The 21,174-nt window shown below is 44.7% G+C and overlaps 1 protein-coding gene across 4 annotated transcripts in view; it reads left to right on the top strand.

The window, feature by feature from the left end:
• Window positions 1–1,994: 1,994 nt before the first annotated feature.
• The window catches only part of LOC138640081 (NACHT, LRR and PYD domains-containing protein 3-like), a 155,771-nt gene continuing 136,591 nt past the window's right edge, over window positions 1,995–21,174 (top strand). For 2 of the 4 annotated variants that reach the window (XM_069728807.1, XM_069728806.1), the window contains exons 1-5: window positions 2,087–2,221; window positions 2,501–2,559; window positions 2,661–2,705; window positions 3,206–3,369; window positions 5,598–5,769. In XM_069728807.1, the coding sequence (XP_069584908.1) occupies window positions 2,681–2,705; window positions 3,206–3,369; window positions 5,598–5,769 (361 nt within the window). In that variant the 5' untranslated portion in view covers window positions 2,087–2,221; window positions 2,501–2,559; window positions 2,661–2,680. Of the gene's footprint in view, window positions 2,222–2,500; window positions 2,560–2,660; window positions 2,706–3,205; window positions 3,370–5,597; window positions 5,770–21,174 lie in introns of all 4 variants that reach the window. The other 2 variants (XM_069728804.1, XM_069728805.1) reach the window with 2 other exon arrangements.

Raw genomic sequence — 21,174 nt, forward strand, 5'->3', positions numbered from 1 at the left:
TCTCCACTGAGAGATCTTGCCCTGGGCATGCTCAGTGTGTGCAAAGTAGGACTTAGTCCCAGAAAAGCCTGCTCGCCACAGATCAGTGCAGGGTACAACAGCAGAGCCAGGAGAGGCAGCAGTAACCCTTTGCACAGAATCAGTCTCAGTAAGACGCTGGGAGCGACGTCTCCACTGAGCAGGCTCCACTGCGGCCGATGAAGAATGGGAGACCGCAGCAGACATGGATCGAGATTCCCCCTGTGCAGCAGAGGAAACTCGACTCCTAATATGCGGCTCCTGCCATTACTGTTCTCAGTGACAGCAGACGTAGCCTGATGAGAGCAGTAGTCTCATCAGTCCATGCTTGTTGACCTGCGGTAAGCTTTTTACTGCAGGTCACCGCTGTGGGACACAGTATCTCTACGAGGTCACACTGACATCTGACAGCATGACCCCAGCAGCGCTCTGACTGACGGCCTTACCAGCAGTTGTGTTACCGTAGGTCACAGCTGCGGGGTCTCTCTGACAGTATGACCCTGCAGAGCTCTGATGGACGGTCTTACCGGCCATTGCTTTAACGCCGATAAGAACCACTGCTCCGGTGTTTCCCACTCAGATGACAGCATGGGAAACACCATAGGAAGCCGGTAAAAATGCAAACAAAAACGCAGCAAATCCGCAAACATTTTTATACCTGATTTTTTTTTGCTGCGGATTTGACTGACTCAATTGAAGTCAATAGGTGAAAAACGCTGCAGAAACACACAAAGAATTGACATGCTGCAGAAAAAAATGCACTGCAAATGCTCAAAGGAAATTTACTGATCATGTGCACAACACTTCAGGATTGTCATTGAATTAGCTTGCAACATAGTGTTTTTGGCCCATTTCCGCATGGAAAAAACTCTGTGAAAATGAATAAAAACTGCACTTTAGGCACACAGCCTGACCACGTAATATGAACAGGGGGAACGAAAAATACCAAACATACAAATATACAATCATAAACAACAGAGATAAACACTGGGGAGTGGAGGATGGGGTTAAACAAAAGTAGGAGAGGAAAGGGAATTATCACACACTTAAAACCTAGCAACAGTCACAGATAAACCCACCAAATGCCTTCTCCTATAAACCAACAACCCTAAAAAAAAATGCAGCATTAGCTTGCTCTGACAATGAGTGTTAGCCAGGGCCAAGATGATATAGGAGATGGGAGCTGCTAGCAGTGCACAGCTGGGAGCCTTAATACAGGAAAGCTTCCAGGAGCTCTCAACTGAGCACATTAACCCCTGCACTGCCAAAATAAATTTACACCATTTAATAAGAAGGTGAAGTGTTTCTAATCAGTGCAGGAGTAGGAGAAATCAGATTCTGCTGTCTTCTGGCTCCTCTCTGTCATGGTAACCCATGACAGTGTGGTTCATAGGAAAGTAGTGGTCTGTCACAGCCTCGGCCCGACCTCGTGTCCAGTTGTGGGCCCAGCCCGACCTCGTGTCCCTTTCTTTGATGACCTGACCCAACCTTGTGTCCCTCTGTGGGCTTAGCATGACCTCGAGTCCCTTTGCGGGTCGGCATGACCTTGAGTCCCTTTGCAGACCCGACACAATCCATTTTACAATGGACTGATGCAGACAGATCACTGATACAGTGTATAAAAGTACACACAAAGCATGAGAACACCAGCCATATTAATGAAGTATGTCCCCTACTTCCCCTCATTGACTGAACATATTCCAGTGCAATTGGATGAATATTTATTATTTAGGGTGTATATACATTACACAGGTGATAGGGCAGAGTTTGTGAACCTATAGACACTCTGCTGTATACATACAGATAGAAGGGAGAGTATTGGAGGGAGAGGATGCACAGAAGCAGTGAGCTCCAGTGAAACAGGGCCCTTCCACCCTCCTAACATGGTACAATAATTTTTATCTGTGTTATCAGGTCAGAGTCCAGAACCAGGAGTGTTAAGAATCCAAGGAAGTGAGATCAGAGGAAGTCAAGATTCTCTGCTGGACCTGCTCTGATTACAGGAAAATCTTAGAAAGCAAGGGCTATAGGAAGGCACCCCTCTGTGACAGGTCACATAAGAGAAACTTAGAAAGTAGTGGCCCACCCCTGGAAAGGTTTTACTTGAATCTCTTTTCTTTGTCCCTGAAAATGTTCCTGTATCTGGACTTTGACTTTTCAAGCGTCACACATACAGTGTAAACGACAGAACGCGGGAACACAGGTAAGACTATTGGATCGTTTTCATCTGATAAATCCTCTTGTGACTCCATTGTCCAGCATGTATCGGACATTTCGGGTCTCAATTGGCTATGATGAGAATGACGCACAGATTCATCCTGGCTCATTGCAAAAAAAGGAAAGTGAAACCAAATCTTACAGCACTGTCTCAAGCCAAGCTGTGGAAATTGTTCACCACCTATTAAAGAAGTTGTCTCATCCTGTTAAATGGGTAAAAAGAAGCAAATGACCTCTTACTAAATATTTTCTCTTTTCTCTCTAGTGCAGAGGGATTTTTACTGCTCATTGCCAAGACTACTAGCCTCCTCTGCAGTCTCCTGGGTAAGGCGCACAGGGCTCGCATCACCATATGCACACACCTTGCCGATTTTGGCAAAGATTTGCTGCAGATGAAACCCTATGTAATACCGTTTATCTTGCAGGGATTTCCCAAAGATCAGGAATGAGTGTTCTACAGCCCAGCGATGGTAAGGATTCCTTGTCCTTGTACTGCTTACACCCATGGTACAAGTGATCCCACAATAGACCAGTTCTCACATGTCAATGTCCTGACAGCGACTGACGGGATGTTGTTCTCACGTTGTGGTCACATGGCAGCCGCCATGTGGCCTAAACCATGCCGATGTTTAGATTGTCGCAGAGTACCGCCACTAAAACCAGGTTGATGAGTTACGGCTCTGATTTTGCAGCTAACTGACTGGGGGAGGATTTTTTGGTATTTCTGTAATGCATTGAGCAGGGTTGTTAGTTTGCAAATGTGGATTTTGCTTCCATGTCCCATGCGAATGTAGCCTGGGGGCGTGCAGTTTGGATAAATCTTATGTCCCACTTTAAAAAAAAAAAGGCCTAACATTTGGATTTTAGAATAATTCAACCAAAGAAGACAACTCTCTTCAGCCTCTTGTGATTTAGGAGAAATATGAAGGAATATACTCCATAAAATGTACATGTCTCCTTCATTTCCCAGATGATGAGATCCAGGAATTTCACTGGCAGCTGTGTCAGTATAAAGATCATGCTCTTCGAATGATATGCACGTATTTTCAGGACGATCTGCTCCATGTTGTGGAGATCTTCAATACTCGAACACTTCTGAGTGAGCTGAAGTTGAGAAATATCCCTGATGTTCAGGTGAGACATGAGCTGCCGCTGCTGTATACCAGTGTCCCCTATTAGAGCAGCAGTTTAGTCCACCCTGCTGTCTCCGAGAGGCTGAATTTCTACTTCACTAAATCTTCATCAAATATACAGTAATCTAAATAATATCCCAAAAAGTATGTAATTTAGTTACACTCATTCCCATGTATTAGGAGGCCATTAGTTCCTAGGGAATAATCTGAAAGTAAAGTCAGCCACACAGACGAGAGCAAGGTCTATCCCAGCATTGAGGAGTTTTTATTAGGGACATTCCTCTGTCTTTGGATTATCTTCTCTGTAAAGGATCTAATTTTAAAGTCCAAGTACCAAATCCTTCTCTTCCTGAACATCAGCGGTCAGGAGGCCCCCATACACAACACATGGCCGGCTAGTCACACTGAAGTCTGCGGATCTGGCTGACTGTAGTCTAATGTTCAGTAGCATATAAAAGTTTGGGCACCCCTGGTCAAAATTACTGTTATTGTGAGCAGTTAATACAGTTAAAGATGAAATGATCTCTAAAAGAACTAAAATGAAAAGAAGACACATTTCCTTTGCATTTTAGGCAAAAACTAGTAATTTTTTACATTTAAAAAAATTACAAACAGGAAAATGGGTCGATGCAAAAGTTTGAGTACCCTTGAAGATTTATGTGATCAGATAACTTTGACCAAGGTTTCAGACCTTAATTAGCCTGTTAGGGTTATGGCTTGTTCACTTACATAGTTAGGAAAGGCTAGGTGATGCAGATTTCCCAGCTTTATAAAAACCAAGTGGAGCGCCCCGTCAAGGCAAGAGGGATACTCGGTATCGGGTCCTGTGTTCACAGGAGGATGTCACGGTGGCTTTGACCCAGTCCGTGTCCCTGGGACGTCCGTATAAAAGGGGAAGGTCTTTAAAGGGATTCGGTCAGGGTGACCGACGCTGCTTTAAGGGGGTCCGCTGGGGTGATGTTATGGAAGCTAGATGGTATACCTTCCCACAGGTGAAGTATATCCCCAGGGCTTCCCAGTGTGTAGATGGTAGAATGGTGAGAGGTGCAGTGAAGAACGAGGACACAAGGGTGCAGTCTCTTTACCTGGTTTACTGAAGTCTTCAGCAGCCTCAGTCCAGAGCACCAGATCACAGGGCAGGCAGAGTCCAGCCGGTTTGGAGGCAAGTCCAGAGTCCCCTTGTCCAGGTGGAAATCAATAGCCTTCCCTTGCGCTGTAGTGGTGTAGTCCCTTACTGCATAAGCTTCAAATAAGGGCCTCACAGATGTGGTGTCTCTCTCTCTCTGTCTCCCTTGTCGGATAGGACAAAACCCGTATGACTGGTGGCTTGAGGCGGTTTATAGGGACTCTAGCACACCCCGGCCTCTGAGGGGTGCCACCATGCCTCCTGGGTGTAGGTGCGGACAGGTAACGTGCAAATAGCTGTCCTGACGGTCTCTGAAGTAAGGTGTAGAGGTCCTTACTACCTCGGTGTTATGGCTACCGGTTATCTGCGCCTCAGAAGGAGGCAGCCTGCTCGGGGCTGGTCCTCTTCTGGCATCCTCTCCTGTGCTTTGCTTTCCTTCACGCTCGCTGCAATCAATTCTGCTTTCAAAATGTCTCTTTCTTGGAGCTGCAGCTCTTAGGGCATGCACAGCTCCGTGAACCCTCTATCATCCTCAGACGGCTGTCTGGAACTGACTGTGTCAGGAACTGACTCCTGTCTGGAACGAACTGTGTCAGGAACTGACTCCTGTCTGGAACTAACTAACTTTCCCTACAGACTACCAGTAATATATATATGGGGAGTCACCTAGTAAATAGGATCAAAAGCTACCCCTGGTGATGCAGAGTAGCATCACTCTCCCCAGGAGGAAAGCAATACCACTGTGACGACCAGGACCCTGGGGCGCCACACAAGCCTCCTCTAACCTTGTGCCAAATTTTTAAAATCTAAAACGTGATTTTTTTTGTTATTGCCTAAAATACAAAGGAAACGTGTCAGCTTTAACGTTAGGCCTTTTTAGAGATAATTTCATCCTCAACTTGCTTAACAGTTCACAATAACAGTCATTTTTACCAGAGGTGCCCAAACTTTTATATGGAACTGTATATGGGGGTCTTGACTTCACAGCTATGTCTCAGGAACAGCAGATTATAAGGAAGACAGGCATGATATACAGTAACTGTGTTTAGCTATCGTTTTGCCTTGTATAATGCCCTTTATGTGTTACCTTTCTTCTGATCTAGAAATACCAGGATCTTGAAACTGACACAAAGACATTGGCCCGGACTTTACTGCAGGATATTTTTCACCTAGGGAGAGAAGCCGTGATCGGATTGTGGGTCAGTCTTTATGTCTTACGAAGGAGTAATTATTTCCTCGTCCTGAACGCTGTACTAAAGGAGCTCTGTGAGAGAGGTAACGTTGTGCTTGATGTGTCAGCCATGAAATATGGGTTTGCAGTTTTGCTCAAAAGTTTACATACCCCGGCAGAGTTTTTGCTTTCTTGGCCTTTTTTCAGAGAATATGAATGATAACACCACAGCTTTTTCTCTACTCATGGTTAGTGGTTGAGTGAAGTCATTTATTGTCAAACTGTGTTTTCTCTTTTTAAAGGGAACCTGTCACCCCGTTTTTTGAGATTGAGCTATAAATACTGTTAAATAGGGCCTGCGCTGTGCGTTACTATAGTGTATGTAGTGTACCCTGATTCCCCATGTATGCTGAGAAATACATTACCAAAGTCGCCGTTTTCGCCTGTCAATCAGGCTGGTCTGGTCAGGTGGGCGTGTTCACAGCACTCTTTTCTTCCCCAGCTTTCCGTTGGTGGCGTAGTGGTGTGCGCATGTCCAGAGTTCCGACTTCCCTGCGCCCACGTGAAGACACAGCGCGCGATCTGCGCTGTAATCCCTTGCATCGGTGGGGGCGGCCATCTTCCTGGGGCCGCGCGTGCGCAGATGGAGTGCTCTGCTGCACGGGGCTTCAGGAAAATGGCCGCGGGATGCCGCGCGTGCGCATTAGAGATCGCGGCGGCCTTTTTCCAAAAGCCGAGATCGTGCTGCAGTAATCTTTCCTTCAATTTTGATCAAGTTTCCTGTGCCTTTGTAGCTCACATATCCCCAAAACATCAGCGATCCACCTCCGTGCTTTACAGTAGGAATGGTATTCCTTTCATCATAGGCCTTATTGACCTCTCTCCAAATGTAACGTTTATGGTTGCGGCTAAAAAGTTCAATTTTGGTCTCATCACTCCAAATTACCTTGTTCCAGAAGTTTTGAGGCTTGTCTCTGTGCTGTTTTGCGTATTGTAGGAGAGATACTTTGTGGCATTTGCGCAGTAATGGCTTTCTTCTGGCAACTCGACTATGCAGCCCATTTTTCTTCAAGTGCCTCCTTATTGTGCATCTTAACCCCTTCAAGTCGCGGCCCTTTTTCGTTTTTGCGTTTTCATTTTTCACTCCCCTCCTTCCCAGAGCCATAACTTTTTTATTTTTCCGTCAATATGGTCATGTGAGGGCTTATTTTTTGCGGGACGAGTTGTACTTTTGAACGACACCATTGGTTTTACCATGTCTTTTACTAGAAAACGGGAAAAAAATTCCAAGTGCGGTGAAATTGCAAAAAAAGTGCAATCCCACACTTGTTTTTTGATTGGCTTTTTTGCTAGGTTCATTAAATGCTAAAACTAACTAGCCATTGTGATTCTCTAGGTCGTTACGAGTTCATAGACATCTAACATGTCTAGGTTATTTTTTATCCAAGTGGTGAAAAAAAATTCAAAACTTTGCTTAAAAAAAAAAAGTGCCATTTTCCGATACCCGAAGCGTCTCCATTTTTCGTGATCTGGGGTCGGATGAGGGCTTATTTTTTGCGTGCTGAGCTGACGTTTTTAATGATACCATTTTGGTGCAGATATGTTCTTTTGATCGCCCGTTATTGCATTTTAATGCAATGTTGCGGCGACCAAAAAAACGTAATTCTGGCGTTTCGGATTTTTTTCTCGCTACGCTGTTTAGCAATCAGGTTAATGCTTTTTTTATTGATAGATCGGGTGATTCTGAACGCGGCGATACCAAATACGTGTAGGTTTTTTTTTTTTTTTAATTGTTTCATTTAGGATTGGGCGAAAGGGGGGTGATTTAAACTTTTATGTTTTTTATATTTTTTTCATATTTTTAAAAACATTTTTTTTTACTTGTGCCATGCTTCAATAGCCTCCATGGGAGGCTAGAAGCTGGCATAGCCTGATCGGCTCTGCTACATAGCAGCGATCATCAGATCGCTGCTATGTAGCTGAAATGCAGGTGTGCTGTGAGCGCCGACCACAGGGGGGCGCTCACAGCAGGCCGGCATCAGTAACCATAGAGGTCTCAAGGACCTCTATGGTTACCTTCCTGATGCATCGCCGACCCCCGATCATGTGACGGGGGTCGGCGATGACATCATTTCTGGCCACCCGGCCAGAAGCGCCGGTTAAATGCCGCTATCTGCGCTTGACAGCGGCATTTAACAGGTTAATAGCGGCGGGTGAATAGCGATTTCACCCGCCGCTATTGCGCGCACATGTCAGCTGTACAAAACAGCTGACATGTCGCGACTTTGATGTGGGCTCACCGCCGGAGCCCACATCAAAGGGCTGCTGCCGAGAAGCTTCCCTGCACTGTGTCAGCGCCGGCAGTAACAGCGGTGACGTCACCGCTGTGCTCTGCTTTACGGCAGACAGTCAGTGCAGGGAAGCTCTCGGCCGGAGCACGTGCATTAGCAGCGCTCCTGCCGAAAGCAGTTTTAACCATGTGGACGCCGGGGGACATGACAGACATCGGAATGTGAGTATGTAGTGTTTTTTTTTTTTTTACTTTTACAATGGTAACCAGGGTAAATATCGCGTTACTAAGCGCGGCCCTGCACTTAGTAACCCGATGTTTACCCTGGTTACAAGTGAACACATCGCTAGATCGGCGTCACACACGCCGATCTAGCGATGACAGCGGGGTGATCAGCGACCAAAAAAAGGTCCTGATCATTCCCCACGACCAACGATGTCCCAGCAGGGGCCTGATCATTGGTCGCTGTCACACCTAACGAGATTGTTAGCGGGATCGTTGCTACGTCACAAAAAGTGTGACGTTGTAACGATATCCTTAACGATATCGTTATGTGTGAAGGTACCTTTAGAAAGGATTAGTCTCAACATCATTAATAGTTCAAAGTTCTTCAGAAGGGAGGGATTTTTGTTTATCTTTTTTGTATAAATCAAGTTTATTGAAGCAAATAAACAATACAAAGATGGAATAAAGTTGGAACATTATCAATCAAAACAATAGGGCACAACCTACATTTCTGGCGTGAAGGCAATGTGCCAACGATTTCCAGGTTTTATTGGCCAATGCCAGTATTATCACTTTTCAGTGTAATAATGGTAGCTTTTATTATTGCAATAAGTAAACATCAGAGAAGCTATTCATAACTCAAGATACTAAGTTACTTATGTTAATAGAAAACATCACAAAGAAGAAAAGGCAATTAGAGAGAAGGCAAGGTAATGAAAAGAAGAGAGAGGGGAGAAAGAAAGGAATGTAGATAAGGGTAAGAGAGTGTGTTGAGTACAGGAGACCTGGTCTCCCTCCCTCGGGCGGACCCCAATCCCCAACCACTGGTGGAGAAGATAATAAATTGTTAATATTGGTTTCATACCATGGAAGCAGGTGGAAATAGAAGAACAGTGTTTATATTGTAAAAAGCATCTGGAGCTGTTTCGAATGCGGGTTAGGATCTAGATAGCCACAAGTCCAATTCTGGGGTTTCTCTGAATACAATCCAGGGAGCCCAAGTATTGTAACATTTTTCGGGGTCCCCAGTGGTCTGGTTTATCAGTTGATCCATTCTATAAATGTCGTTAAGTTCCGCAACAAATTCAGAACATGAAGGGAATCTGTCCTGTTTCCAATATCGGGAGATCAAGTTCCTGGTGGCCGTGAGGAAATGTCTGAGTAGATTCCTCTTGAACCCAGAAATCAACAAGTCACACAAGGACAAGAGGGCTAATTCTACTGTGGGTCGTGCTTTGCGGATAGATAGTTTATTATAAAGATCAAAAATTGACATCCACAGTTTCTTTATGGGTGGACAGTCCCACCAGATATGGACATATGTCCCCTTTTCCTCTGCGCATCTCCAACATGTATCTGGGATCACCGGGAACATAGTATGTACCTGGGAAGGGCATCTATACCACCTCGACAAAATCTTGTAGCTCCTCTCCTGTGACACAGAGGACAACGAGGTTCTAAAAGTAAATAATAGAATCTTGTCCCTCTCCTCTGGAGACAAGGATATCCCCAGGTCACTCTCCCATCTCGAGAAAAATATTGGGAAATTGTGTGTTGGGGTTTGACCCTCTTGGAAAAGATTATATAGCAGAGAGACCGTGTGGACCAGGGGTTCCCCAGCAAGGCATAATTTCTCAAACGGAGTCAATGCTCTTGCAATATTATTTTGTTTAGATGTCGTGTTTATGAAACTTTTTAGCTGTTCGTAGAAAAACCAAGTGCCCACAGGAGGCTCCTCCCCCTGGTATATTTCATGTAGATTCTTGATACCAGTCTGACTTATGAAGTCATATATGATGGGTCTTGAGGCTCTGCCCTTGTTCAAGTAGGTCTCCCTATGAAATCCCGCAGGAAAGTGAGGGTTATCATATATTGGGGTTAGTGGTCCAGGGGATGTTGAGGTTTGTAGGCACCTGCTGCTCTGCTGGATAAATGAAATCATGTTTCTACTCATGAAGGGCAAGCTAGCCCCCCCCCCTCTCCTCGTGTTCCATAGTGTTATCTGAGGATCGCCTCCCATAAGGTCGCCCTCCAATTTAACCCACTTCTTACTATTCCTGCTGTGATATAGATCTAAAATACAAGTTCCTATTTATGCACGACTATAAACTGAAAAATCCGGTAGTACAATTCCCCCCATTTGCTTGGATCTGCTTAGCACAAAGTATGATATTCATGATCTAGTATGTGACCAAACAAATCGGGTGATCGCCTTCTTAAGACGCGAGAAAAAGGAGGCAGGCAAATATAATGGGATTGTCTGGAAGTAGTATAAAAGGCGTGGCTATAAGTTCATCTTAATTACGCGAACTCTACCAAACCAGGACAACTGAACTTTGTGCCACCTCTCTAGGTCCAATTCCGCTTTTTGTAGAACAGTTTTAAAGTTGGCGTCATATAATCCAGAGATTTTAGCTGTTATTTTGACTCCTAAATATGTAAGCAAGTCAAAGCGCCACCTAAAGGGAAAAGAGGTCTGCCTCGGATAGTGGTAGTGGTATATTTAGAATCTCAGATTTGTGGGAGTTTGTTTTAAAATTGCTTAGGAGTCCAAAGTTCTGCAATTCTAAGATGATATTTGGTATACTGGTTATAGGGGAAGTAACATATAAATGAATGTCGTCGGCAAAGAGTGCCAATTTATGCTCTTCCGATCTTAGTTTAACTCCCCTAATAGAGGGATTGTTGCGTATGGCGGTGGCCAAATATTCCATCAACAGGATGTACAAGAGAGGGGAAAGCGGTCACCCCTGCCTCGTGCCATTCCTGATTACAAATGCATCTGAGAGGGCGCCATTTACCTTTACCTTGGCGCTAGAGGAGGCATATAGGGCCCTAGTTCTATGGAGCATATTCTCTCCCAGACCAATCCCTCTCAAGGCCTGGAATAAAAATTCCCAGTGCACCCTGTCGACGGCTTTTTCAGCATCAATCGACAGGATTCACATGGGCTCCCGCCCCGCCCGGTCTATCAACGAGATGGTCCGTATGGTGTTATCTCGCGCCTCCCTACCCGAGACAAAACCCACCTGGTCCTGATTTATTAAGCCTGGAAGAAGGGGTCCCAATCTGTTTGCAATCATTTTTGCATAAATTTTAACGTCCAGATTTATCAGAGATATTGGGCGGTAGTTATTACATAGCGAGGGATCTTTATCCGGTTTTGGTAATACTGTAATGTGGGCGGTTAAGGCCTGAGGAGGGAAAGAACCACCGGAGAAAACAAAATTGCATACCGTAAGAAAGATTGGGCTCAACGATGTGGAGAATAACTTATAAAAACCAGCTGAATACCCATCCAGTCCTGGATTTTCCCTTGTTTCAGGTCTTTAATAGTTTCTGTCACCTCCTCCAACGTAAATTCCCTTTCTAAATCCAGCACCTTATCTCTCGATAGGAGGGGTATATTGTTCTGTTGTAGATATGTGTTGATTTTGTTATGGAGTGAAGTGTCCAGCTATGTTGTATAGATCTTTATAGTAGTCACTAAAGCTCAAAAGGATGTCCCTGGTATTGTGTACCTTCCACCCTTTCCTGTTTTTAGTAAAGGGAATAAATGTGTTTGGACTACGTGGGTTAATAGTTCTAGCCAAAAGCTTGCCGCTTTTATTTCCAAATTGATAAAAGCGGTTTCTGAGCCTTTCCCTGAGGCATCGTGATTTTTGATCCAATATGGCGAGCACCTTTTGCCTTGTAGTAGATAGGTGTGCAAACGTAACATCATTAAGAACTCTTTTATGTTGTGTGTCTAATTTATGGATTTGATCTGATAATTGAATTATTTCTGCAATTCTCTCTCTTTTTAAGCATGTGCCATGTGAAATAGGAACACCCCGTATTATGCTTTTTAGAGCTTGCCATTTCACAGAAGGAGGTGTGGAATCCCCATCGTGATCTATTATAAAGTTAGAAATCGTTTTTGCTACATCGGATTTACATAATATGTCTTAAAGTAAATTCTCATTTAGACGCCATGAGAAGCCCGGTTTTATGTTGGAATGTAACAGAATTGAAAAATATATCAGAGCATGATCCGACCACAGGATCAAGCCCACCTCAGCCTCCACTGGTAAATGTAATAAATTATGTGAGATAAAGAAATAGTCTATTCTACTATATGTGTTATGTACTTGTGAAAAAAGCTATAATCCCTAGTGTCAGGGTGGAGAACCCTCCATATGTCCACCAGTCTCATACCATACATCTGTTTCCTTATTTGACTAATGGAAGAAGAGGAGTATGAAGTCTTACTCGAGGAGACGTCTACCGCTGGATTCATGGGAATGTTGAAATCACCCCCCTGTATCACAGGAGAGGAGCCAGCGAACTCCCCGAGGCGTCTCTTACACTCCGCACCAAAATTCTGCTGACCTTGATTCGGAAAATAAACATTAGCTATGACCAACTGGCGTGCAGCACAAGAAATTTTTAGGAACACATATCTACCATCTGGGTCTATTAAGAAACTCAACACCTCAGGCATGACATTTTTATGAAATGCTATCGATACTCCCTTAGACTTGGCATATGGATTGGAACTGTAGTACCATTTGGGATAATATTTTGAGACACATAGTGGGATAACTCCAGTTTTAAAATGGGTCTCCTGGAGCATTAAAACCGAAATTTGCTGTTTGTGACTTGTGCATAGAACCTGTCTTCTTTATGCAGGAATATTTAGCCCCTTGACGTTAAAGGAGCAAAACTTTATTTTATCCATGGTCTAGATATTTCAAAATACGACAAATTTTAAAAAATCCACCCGAGGAAGGGACCCGCAGAGGTAAAAAGCATTTAAGTGGGAGAAGAAAGGGGAACAGCGTAAAGTAGAGAGAGAGAGAAACAAACAAAGAAAAGAACATAACGATAATTACAATGGAGATGAAGCTCAATAATTCTTGCATCGCTAGGAAAGATTTTGGTAGCATACTACTCGAAAACCCAACCAAGGGGAAGGAAGCCTAAAGAGACCTATGTACCCCCCTCCCCATCCTAAAAAAATCATGAAAGATAACAGATAAAAATATGTCAACACTACTAATTGAGAATATTACATATAAATACAAGATGATTAACTATCTGTGCAGACACTATGGTGCTAGGCCAAGGCTGTTTTATATGCTATAGAAAATGGCGGTATAAACCTCTATGCGTAGAGAGGGTCCGCAACCCAAATGGATGAGTCATATAATCTTGTCTAGGCAGACATATCTCCCATAGAGAAGAGGGAGGGAAGGGAGAGAATAAAAAGGGGGGAGGGTTTGGGGGGAGATTATCTACTACGAACTTACCATACTATCTGCACTTGAAAAGCTGAAAATATAAAGATGAGGTGTTAACAAAATGGAACTATGCAATGATTGTAGAACATCTGCGTCACACATAACATATAAAGAAGATAAACCAGGCTATATAAAGCCACTATGTAAAGCCTGATCTATCAATGATCAAGGCCCACACAACAGGAGAAACAGACAAAAGTAGGGAGTCCTCATGGCGGATGAAGCTCGCTTGTTGTCTCGTTTTTTGGTCTGTTGGACTTTAAGCCATTTTGGTGGAGCTTCTGGAAGCATTGGGCTCATGGGCCACTCAGGAAGATTTATCAAAGGAAGTTCAAACGTACCTAGAAAATTAGACAAGTTATCCATCCGTCTAAAAGAAACCGTTTTGCCTCCTTTTGAAAGCCATAAGTTGGAAGGGAAACCCCCACCTATATGGGATGTCTTTCTTTTTGAGTTTGGCCAATAATGATTTCAGAGCTCTACGTAGTAGTAGTGTACGTCTGGACAAATCTGAGAGAATTAATATTTGATGGCCTTCAAATCTGATAGACTCTTTTTTCCTAGAGGCCATAATTATGGCTTCCTTGATTCGGTAGTAATGAATTCTGCATATGACATCGCGAGGACGTGTGTCGGAGGTGGGTTTGGGTCCCAAAGATCTGTGAATCCTGTTAAACTCAATAGAATTGCCCTCCTTGTCAGCAAGTCTAGGAAGATTTTTTGCGCTGTATGGTCTAGATCAGAGGGGCCAATAGATTCTGGTAGACCTCGTATACGAATATTATTTTGTCTATTGCGATTTTCAAGGTCTTCCATGCCAGATGAGATATCTTCCAGCTTAAGGGTATGGTCTATTAAAATATCTCTGTGTGCTTGTAATTCTCGAGAAATGTTCTCCTGAGTTTTTTCCACATCTTCTATTCGTGTAGTGAATTCCTTCTGCAAATTGTGGATTTCTTGCTTATATGAATTTTCAAGTCTACAGGCAAATCCTTCGAGATCTTTTTTTGTAGGGAGAGCTTTTATGTACTTGCTTAATTCTACGATATTCATTTCCTCCACGTCTGTGTTGTCCTCCTCAAAGTCATCAGCAGACGAACCATGTGCACCCATTGACTCCTTTGGCAGGGAATTGTCACGGTTAGTAGTAGGTGTCATTGCGGATCTTGTGTGTCTAGTCTGAGGAGTTGGATTTAGGTAGCGTTTCATATCCTCTGAGGTGGTTTCCCCAATTATATTTGCCTTCTGCTCAGGAATCCATCTGGTTTTACCCATAGATGTCTAGTTAATGCTATGTGTCTAGAATTTCGATGGGATATGGGGGAGTGGAGCAGTCGTTCCACAGAGTCTAGCCCCTCATCAGCAAGCCCATCTCGGGTCAGATTCTCAGTTTTTATTGGGGACGAGCACAGGTCCCTGCAAGCCAATTCACGGAACGATGGTATTGTGAATATAGTACGATTCTGGCGTTATTCCAGGGTTTGCCACAAGATGTCAGCAAAAACCCTTAGGCTATGTGCACAAGTTGCGGTTTTTACCGCGGAACTGCAGCGATTTTGATGCTGCGGGTCCGCAGCAGTTTCCATTGCGTTTACAGTAAACATGTAAACCAACCCGCATCATGTCACTTCTTTGTGCAGAATCGCAGCGATTCTGAACACATAGAAATGCATCGATCCGCTTACTTCCCGCATGGGGCTGTGCACACCATGCGGGAAGTAAGCGGATAATGTGCAGTTGCTACCCGGGGTGGAGGAGAGGAGACTCTCCTCCAGGCCCTGGGAACCATATTTGTGGTTAAAAAAAAAAAAGAATTAAAATAAAAAATAATGATATACTCACCTCTCAGCACTGCACGCGGCCGTCCGGTCTCAGGTTTGCTATGCGAGCAGGACCTGCAGTGACGTCGCGGTCACATGACCGTGACGTCACGAAGGTCCTTCTCGCACAGCATCTTTGGAACCGGACCGCCGCCTGCAGCACCAAGGAGACCGGGACGTCAGAGGGTGAGTATAACCATTTTTTTTTTTTTTTTTTTTTTTTTAACATTACTATTGATGCTGCATATGCAGGATCAATAGTAAAACCAGTGCAGGAGTAAAACCCGCAGCGGAAACCACAAGACAAAACGTGATAAATCTGCAGGGATAACCGCAGCAGTTTTGCCCTACAGATTCATCAAATCCGCTGCGGGAGAACCCGCAGGGACCCGAACCTACGTGTGCACATAGCCTTAGTGTTTGTTCCAGCGTCTTTCTGTAAAATCAGGCAGGTTAACAGACACTGGAAAATCCAGGGAGTATAATAAATAGTGGCTCATGTAATACAAAATAAAGTCAATAAGGCCTCCAATTCGTGCCAACAAAGCCCAGCACAGATATCCCCACAGCCAGACCCAGGGTGCAAAGCCGAGCTGCCCTTTCAATAGACCCAAGATGGCGGTGAGTAGGGTTGAGCGAAACGGGTCGTTCATTTTCAAAAGTCGCCGACTTTTGGCAAAGTCGGGTTTCATGAAACCCGACCCGACCCCTGTGCGGGGTCGGCCATGCGGTACGCGACTTTCGCGCCAAAGTCGCGTTTCAATGACGCGAAAAGCGCCATTTCTCAGCCAATGAAGGTGAACGCAGAGTGTGGGCAGCGTGATGACATAGGTCCTGGTCCCCACCATCTTAGAGAAGGGCATTGCAGTGATTGGCTTGCTATCTGCGGCGTCACAGGGGCTATAAAGAGGCGTTCCCGCCGACTGCCATCTTACTGCTGCTGATCTGAGCTTAGGGAGAGGTTGCTGCCACTTCGTCAGAAGCAGGGATAACGTTAGGCAGGGTCCATTAACCCCCAAACCGCTTGTGCTGTAGCGATTTCCACTGTCCAACACCACCTTCGGTGTGCAGGGATAGTGGAAGCTACATTTTTTTTTTTTTTCTCAGCACTGTAGCTCATTGGGCTGCCCTAGAAGGCTCCCTGATAGCTGCATTGCTGTGTGTACGCCGCTGTGCAAACCAACTGCTTTTTTCAAAGCACAAATCCTCTTGTTCCTTCCTTTCTGCACAGCTATCTTTTTTGTTTGTCCACACTTTTTATTTAATTTGTGCATCAGTCCACTCCTTATTGCTGCCTGCCATACCTGGCTGAGATTACTGCAGGGAGATAGTAATTGTAGGACAGTCCCTTTTATTTATTTATTTTTTTTTAATTCTCCCTACAAAAAATAAGTTGTGGGAGATTAAGATTGGCATTTCTGCTAGAGTGCCATCCCTGTGTGTGCCATCTCTCTCACATAGTGGGCCATAGAAAGCCTATTTTTTTTTTTTGGTTGATTTGGTTTCTAAATTCTACCTGAAAAAATCAATAAATCAATCAGTGGGAGATAAATATTGGCCTCTGGGCTTGTGTGCCACTCCTGACTCCTGTGTGTGCCATCTCTCACTCAGTGGGCCATAGAAAGCCTATATTTTTTTTTGTTTGGTTTCTAAATTCTCCCGGAAAAAATCATTTTATTTTATTTGGTTTCTAAATTCTTCCTTAAAAAATCATTTTATTTTATTTTGTTTCTAAAGTCTCCCTGAAAAAAAAAATCAGTGGGAGATTAATATTGCCCTTTCTGCTTGTGTGCCAGTCTTGACTCCTGGGTGTGCCATCTCTCTCTCTCAAATAGTGGGCACTGGGCCATAGAAAGGCATTTTTTTTTAATTTGGTTTCTAAATTCTCCCGGCAAAAATCATTTTCCTTTTTTTGGTTTCTAAATTCTTCCTTAAAAAAATCATTTTATTTTATTTTGTTTCTAAAGTCTCCCTGAAAATAAAAAAAAAAATCAGTGGGAGATTAATATTGCCCTTTCTGCTTGTGTGCCAGTCTTGACTCCTGGGTGTGCCATCTCTCTCTCTCAAATAGTGGGCACTGGGCCATAGAAAGGCAATTTTTTTGTTATTTGGTTTCTAAATTCTCCCGGCAAAAATCATTTTCCTTTTTTTTGGTTTCTAAATTCTTCCTGAAAAAATCATTTTATTTTATTTTGTTTCTAAAGTCTCCCTGAAAATAAAAAAAAAATCAGTGGGAGATTAATATTGCCCTTTCTGCTTGTGTGCCAGTCTTGACTCCTGGGTGTGCCATCTCTCTCTCTCAAATAGTGAGCACTGGGCCATAGAAAGGCAATTTTTTTTTTATTTGGTTTCTAAATTCTCCCGGCAAAAAATCATTTTACTTTTTTTTGGTTTCTAAATTCTTCCTGAAAAAATCATTTTATTTTATTTTGTTTCTAAAGTCTCCCTGAAAATAAAAAAAAAAATCAGTGGGAGATTAATATTGCCCTTTCTGCTTGTGTGCCAGTCTTGACTCCTGGGTGTGCCATCTCTCTCTCTCAAATAGTGGGCACTGGGCCATAGAAAGGCAAATTTTTTTTTTATTTGGTTTCTAAATTCTTCCTTAAAAAATCATTTTATTTTATTTGGTTTCTAAATTCTCCCTGAAAAAAAAAAAAATACAGTGGGAGATTAATATTGACATTTGTGCTTGAGTGACAGTCCTGCGTGTGTGGCATCTCTCTGATTTGGTGCCACAGAAAACAGTGTGTAACATTGTGCCTGATTTTCCTTGCGGTCTCACCAACCTGTAAAGGGATATCGAAATCATACTGAAGTTATAGCTCACCGTGTAAGTTGTTTGACAGCAACAAATACCGTTACTTTGGTTAAGTTTTTAAAACAATGAGGAAGTCTGGTGGAAGAGGTCGTGGGCGTTCATTGTCAGCTGGTAATGATGGTAGTGGTAGTGGAGCATCAGGTGGTCGTGGGAAAAGAAATATTGCACCTAAGTCTGGAGCTGTGGAGCCAGGTTCGTCGTCTGGCTACAGAAGGCCTCGAACGCTCCCTTTTCTGGGAGTAGGAAAACCGCTTTTAAAGCCGGAGCAGCAAGAGCAAGTTTTGGCTTACCTTGCAGACTCAGCCTCTAGCTCTTTTGCCTCCTCTTTTGAAACTGGTAAATGTAAAAGCAGCGCGTCGTTAGTGGATGTTCACGGTCAGGGACAAGTCGCTTCCTTGTCCTCTTCAGCAAAAACAACAACAGAGAAGGATGCAGCAGGCGACACAATGAGTTACTCCATGGAGCTTTTTACACATACCGTCCCTGGCTTAGAAAGTGAAGCAGTTAACAGGCCATGCCCATTACAAGTTGAATCTGACATGGAGTGCACTGATGCACAGCCACAGCCAGACTACTATGCTGGTCCTTTGACTCAGACCACAACATTCCCCTCGCAGGGTACTGAGCCAAAATCTGACCCTGATGAGACTATGTTGCCCCATCACGAACGCTCTACCACCGACTTACACGGTGACACAGACGAAGTTGCGCACGAGCTAGAAGAGGAGGTTATAGATGACCCAGTTGTTGACCCCGATTGGCAGCCATTGGGGGAACAGGGTGCAGGCGGCAGTAGTTCTGAAGCGGAGGAGGAGGGGCCGCAGCAGGCATCAACATCGCAACAGGTTCCATCTGCCGGGCCAGTATCTGGCCCAAAACGCGTGGCAAAGCCAAAAACTGTTGGAGGACAGCGTGTCCATCCGGTTGAAGCTCAGTCTGCAATGGCTGAAAAGGGATCCGAGGCTCGAAAGAGTGCAGTCTGGCATTTTTTTAAACAACATCCAATTGATCCGCACAAAGTCATCTGTCAAAAATGTTCAACTAGCTTAAGCAGAGGTCAGAATCTGAAAAGTCTCAATACAAGTTGCATGCATAGACATTTAACCACCATGCATTTGCAAGCCTGGACTAACTACCAAACGTCCCTTAAGGTTGTAGCACCCTCGGCCAATGAAGCTAGTCAGCAACGCTACATCCCTTCCGTCACTGTAAGGCCACCATTTTCCGCACCACCAGCAGTATCTGTGCAGGTTTCTTTGCCAGCCCAAAGCAGTCAGGGTCAGGGAATCACCAGTTTCATAGGAGGAAATACTGCATCTAGGGCACCGGCGGAAACAATACCGTCTCCAACCGTCTCTTAGTCTGCCATGTCCACCGGCACCCCCGCTAGTTCCACGATCTCCAGCTCTCCAGTCCAGCTCACCCTACATGAGACTCTGGTTAGAAAAAGGAAGTACTTATCCTCGCATCCGCGTACACAGGGTTTTAACGCCCACATAGCTAGACTAATCTCGTTAGAGATGATGCCCTACCGGTTAGTTGAAAGCGAAGCTTTCAAAGCCCTGATGGAGTACGCTGAACCACGCTACGAGCTACCCAGTCGACACTTCTTTTCGAGAATAGCCATCCCAGCCCTGCACCAGCATGTTAAAGAGCGCATCGTCCATGCACTCAGGCAATCTGTGAGTACAAAGGTGCACCTGACTACAGATGCATGGACCAGTAGGCATGGCCAGGGACGTTACGTGTCCATCACGGCACACTGGGTGAATGTGGTGGATGCAGGGTCCACAGGGGACATCAATTTCGGGACAGTTGTGCCTAGCCCAGGGTCTAGGAAACAGTTGGCTGTAGGCGTTTGCACCCCCTCCTCCTCCTCGTCCTCCTGCAGAAGGGGGAGCTCTTCCACAGACCGCAGTCGCCCAACCACTCCATCGGCAGCTGTCACTGTTGCACACCAGTTGTCCCATTATGGCCCAGCTACTGGCAAGCGTCAGCAGGCTGTATTGGCTATGAAGTGTTTGGGCGACAACAGACACACCGCGGAAGTTCTGTCCGAGTTCTTGCAGCAAGAAACGCAGTCGTGGCTGGGCACAGTAGATCTTGAGGCAGACAAGGTAGTGAGTGATAACGGAAGGAATTTCATGGCTGCCATCTCCCTTTCTCAACTGAAACACATTCCTTGCCTGGCTCACACCTTAAACCTGGTGGTGCAGTGCTTATTGAAAACTTATCCTGGGTTCTCCGACCTGCTCCTCAAAGTGCGTGGACTTTGCTCACATATCCGCCATTCGCCTGTACACTCCAGCCGTATGCAGACCTATCAGCGGTCTTTGAACCTTCCCCAGCATCGCCTAATCATAGACGTTGCAACAAGGTGGAACTCAACACTGCCCATGCTTCAGAGAATGTGCGAACAGAGGCGGGCTGTTATGTTTTTGTGGGAGGATACACATACACGGGCAGGCAGTAGGATGGCAGACATGGAGTTGTCAGGTGTGCAGTGGTCGAAGATACAAGACATGTGTCAAGTCCTTCAGTGTTTTGAGGAATGCACACGGCTGGTTAGTGCAGATAACGCCATAATAAGCATGAGCATCCCCCTAATGTGTCTGCTGATGCAAAGTTTGACGCACATAAAGGATCAGGCGTCTGCACCAGAGGAAGAGGAAAGCCTTGTTGACAGTCAGCCATTGTCTGGTCAGGGCAGTGTACAGGACGAGGTAGCGGGCGAAGAGGAGGTGGAGGATGAAGAGGATGATGGGGATGAGTATATTTTTAATGAGGAAGCTTTCCCGGGGGCACTAGAAATTGGTGGCGTGGCAAGGCCTGGTTTTGTGAGGGACAGAAGTGACGTAGATTTACCTGAAACTGCCCCTCAACCAATCACAACCGCAGATTTGACAACTGGAACTTTGGCCCACATGGCGGATTATGCCTTACGAATCCTCAAAAGGGACACACGCATTACTAAAATGATGAACGATGACGATTACTGGTTGGCCTGCCTCCTTGATCCTCGCTATAAAGGCAAATTGCTAAATATTATGCCACATGAGAACTTGGAACTAATA

This window comes from Ranitomeya imitator, chromosome 1 (assembly GCF_032444005.1).
Source record: "Ranitomeya imitator isolate aRanImi1 chromosome 1, aRanImi1.pri, whole genome shotgun sequence".
NCBI lineage: Eukaryota > Metazoa > Chordata > Amphibia > Anura > Dendrobatidae > Ranitomeya > Ranitomeya imitator.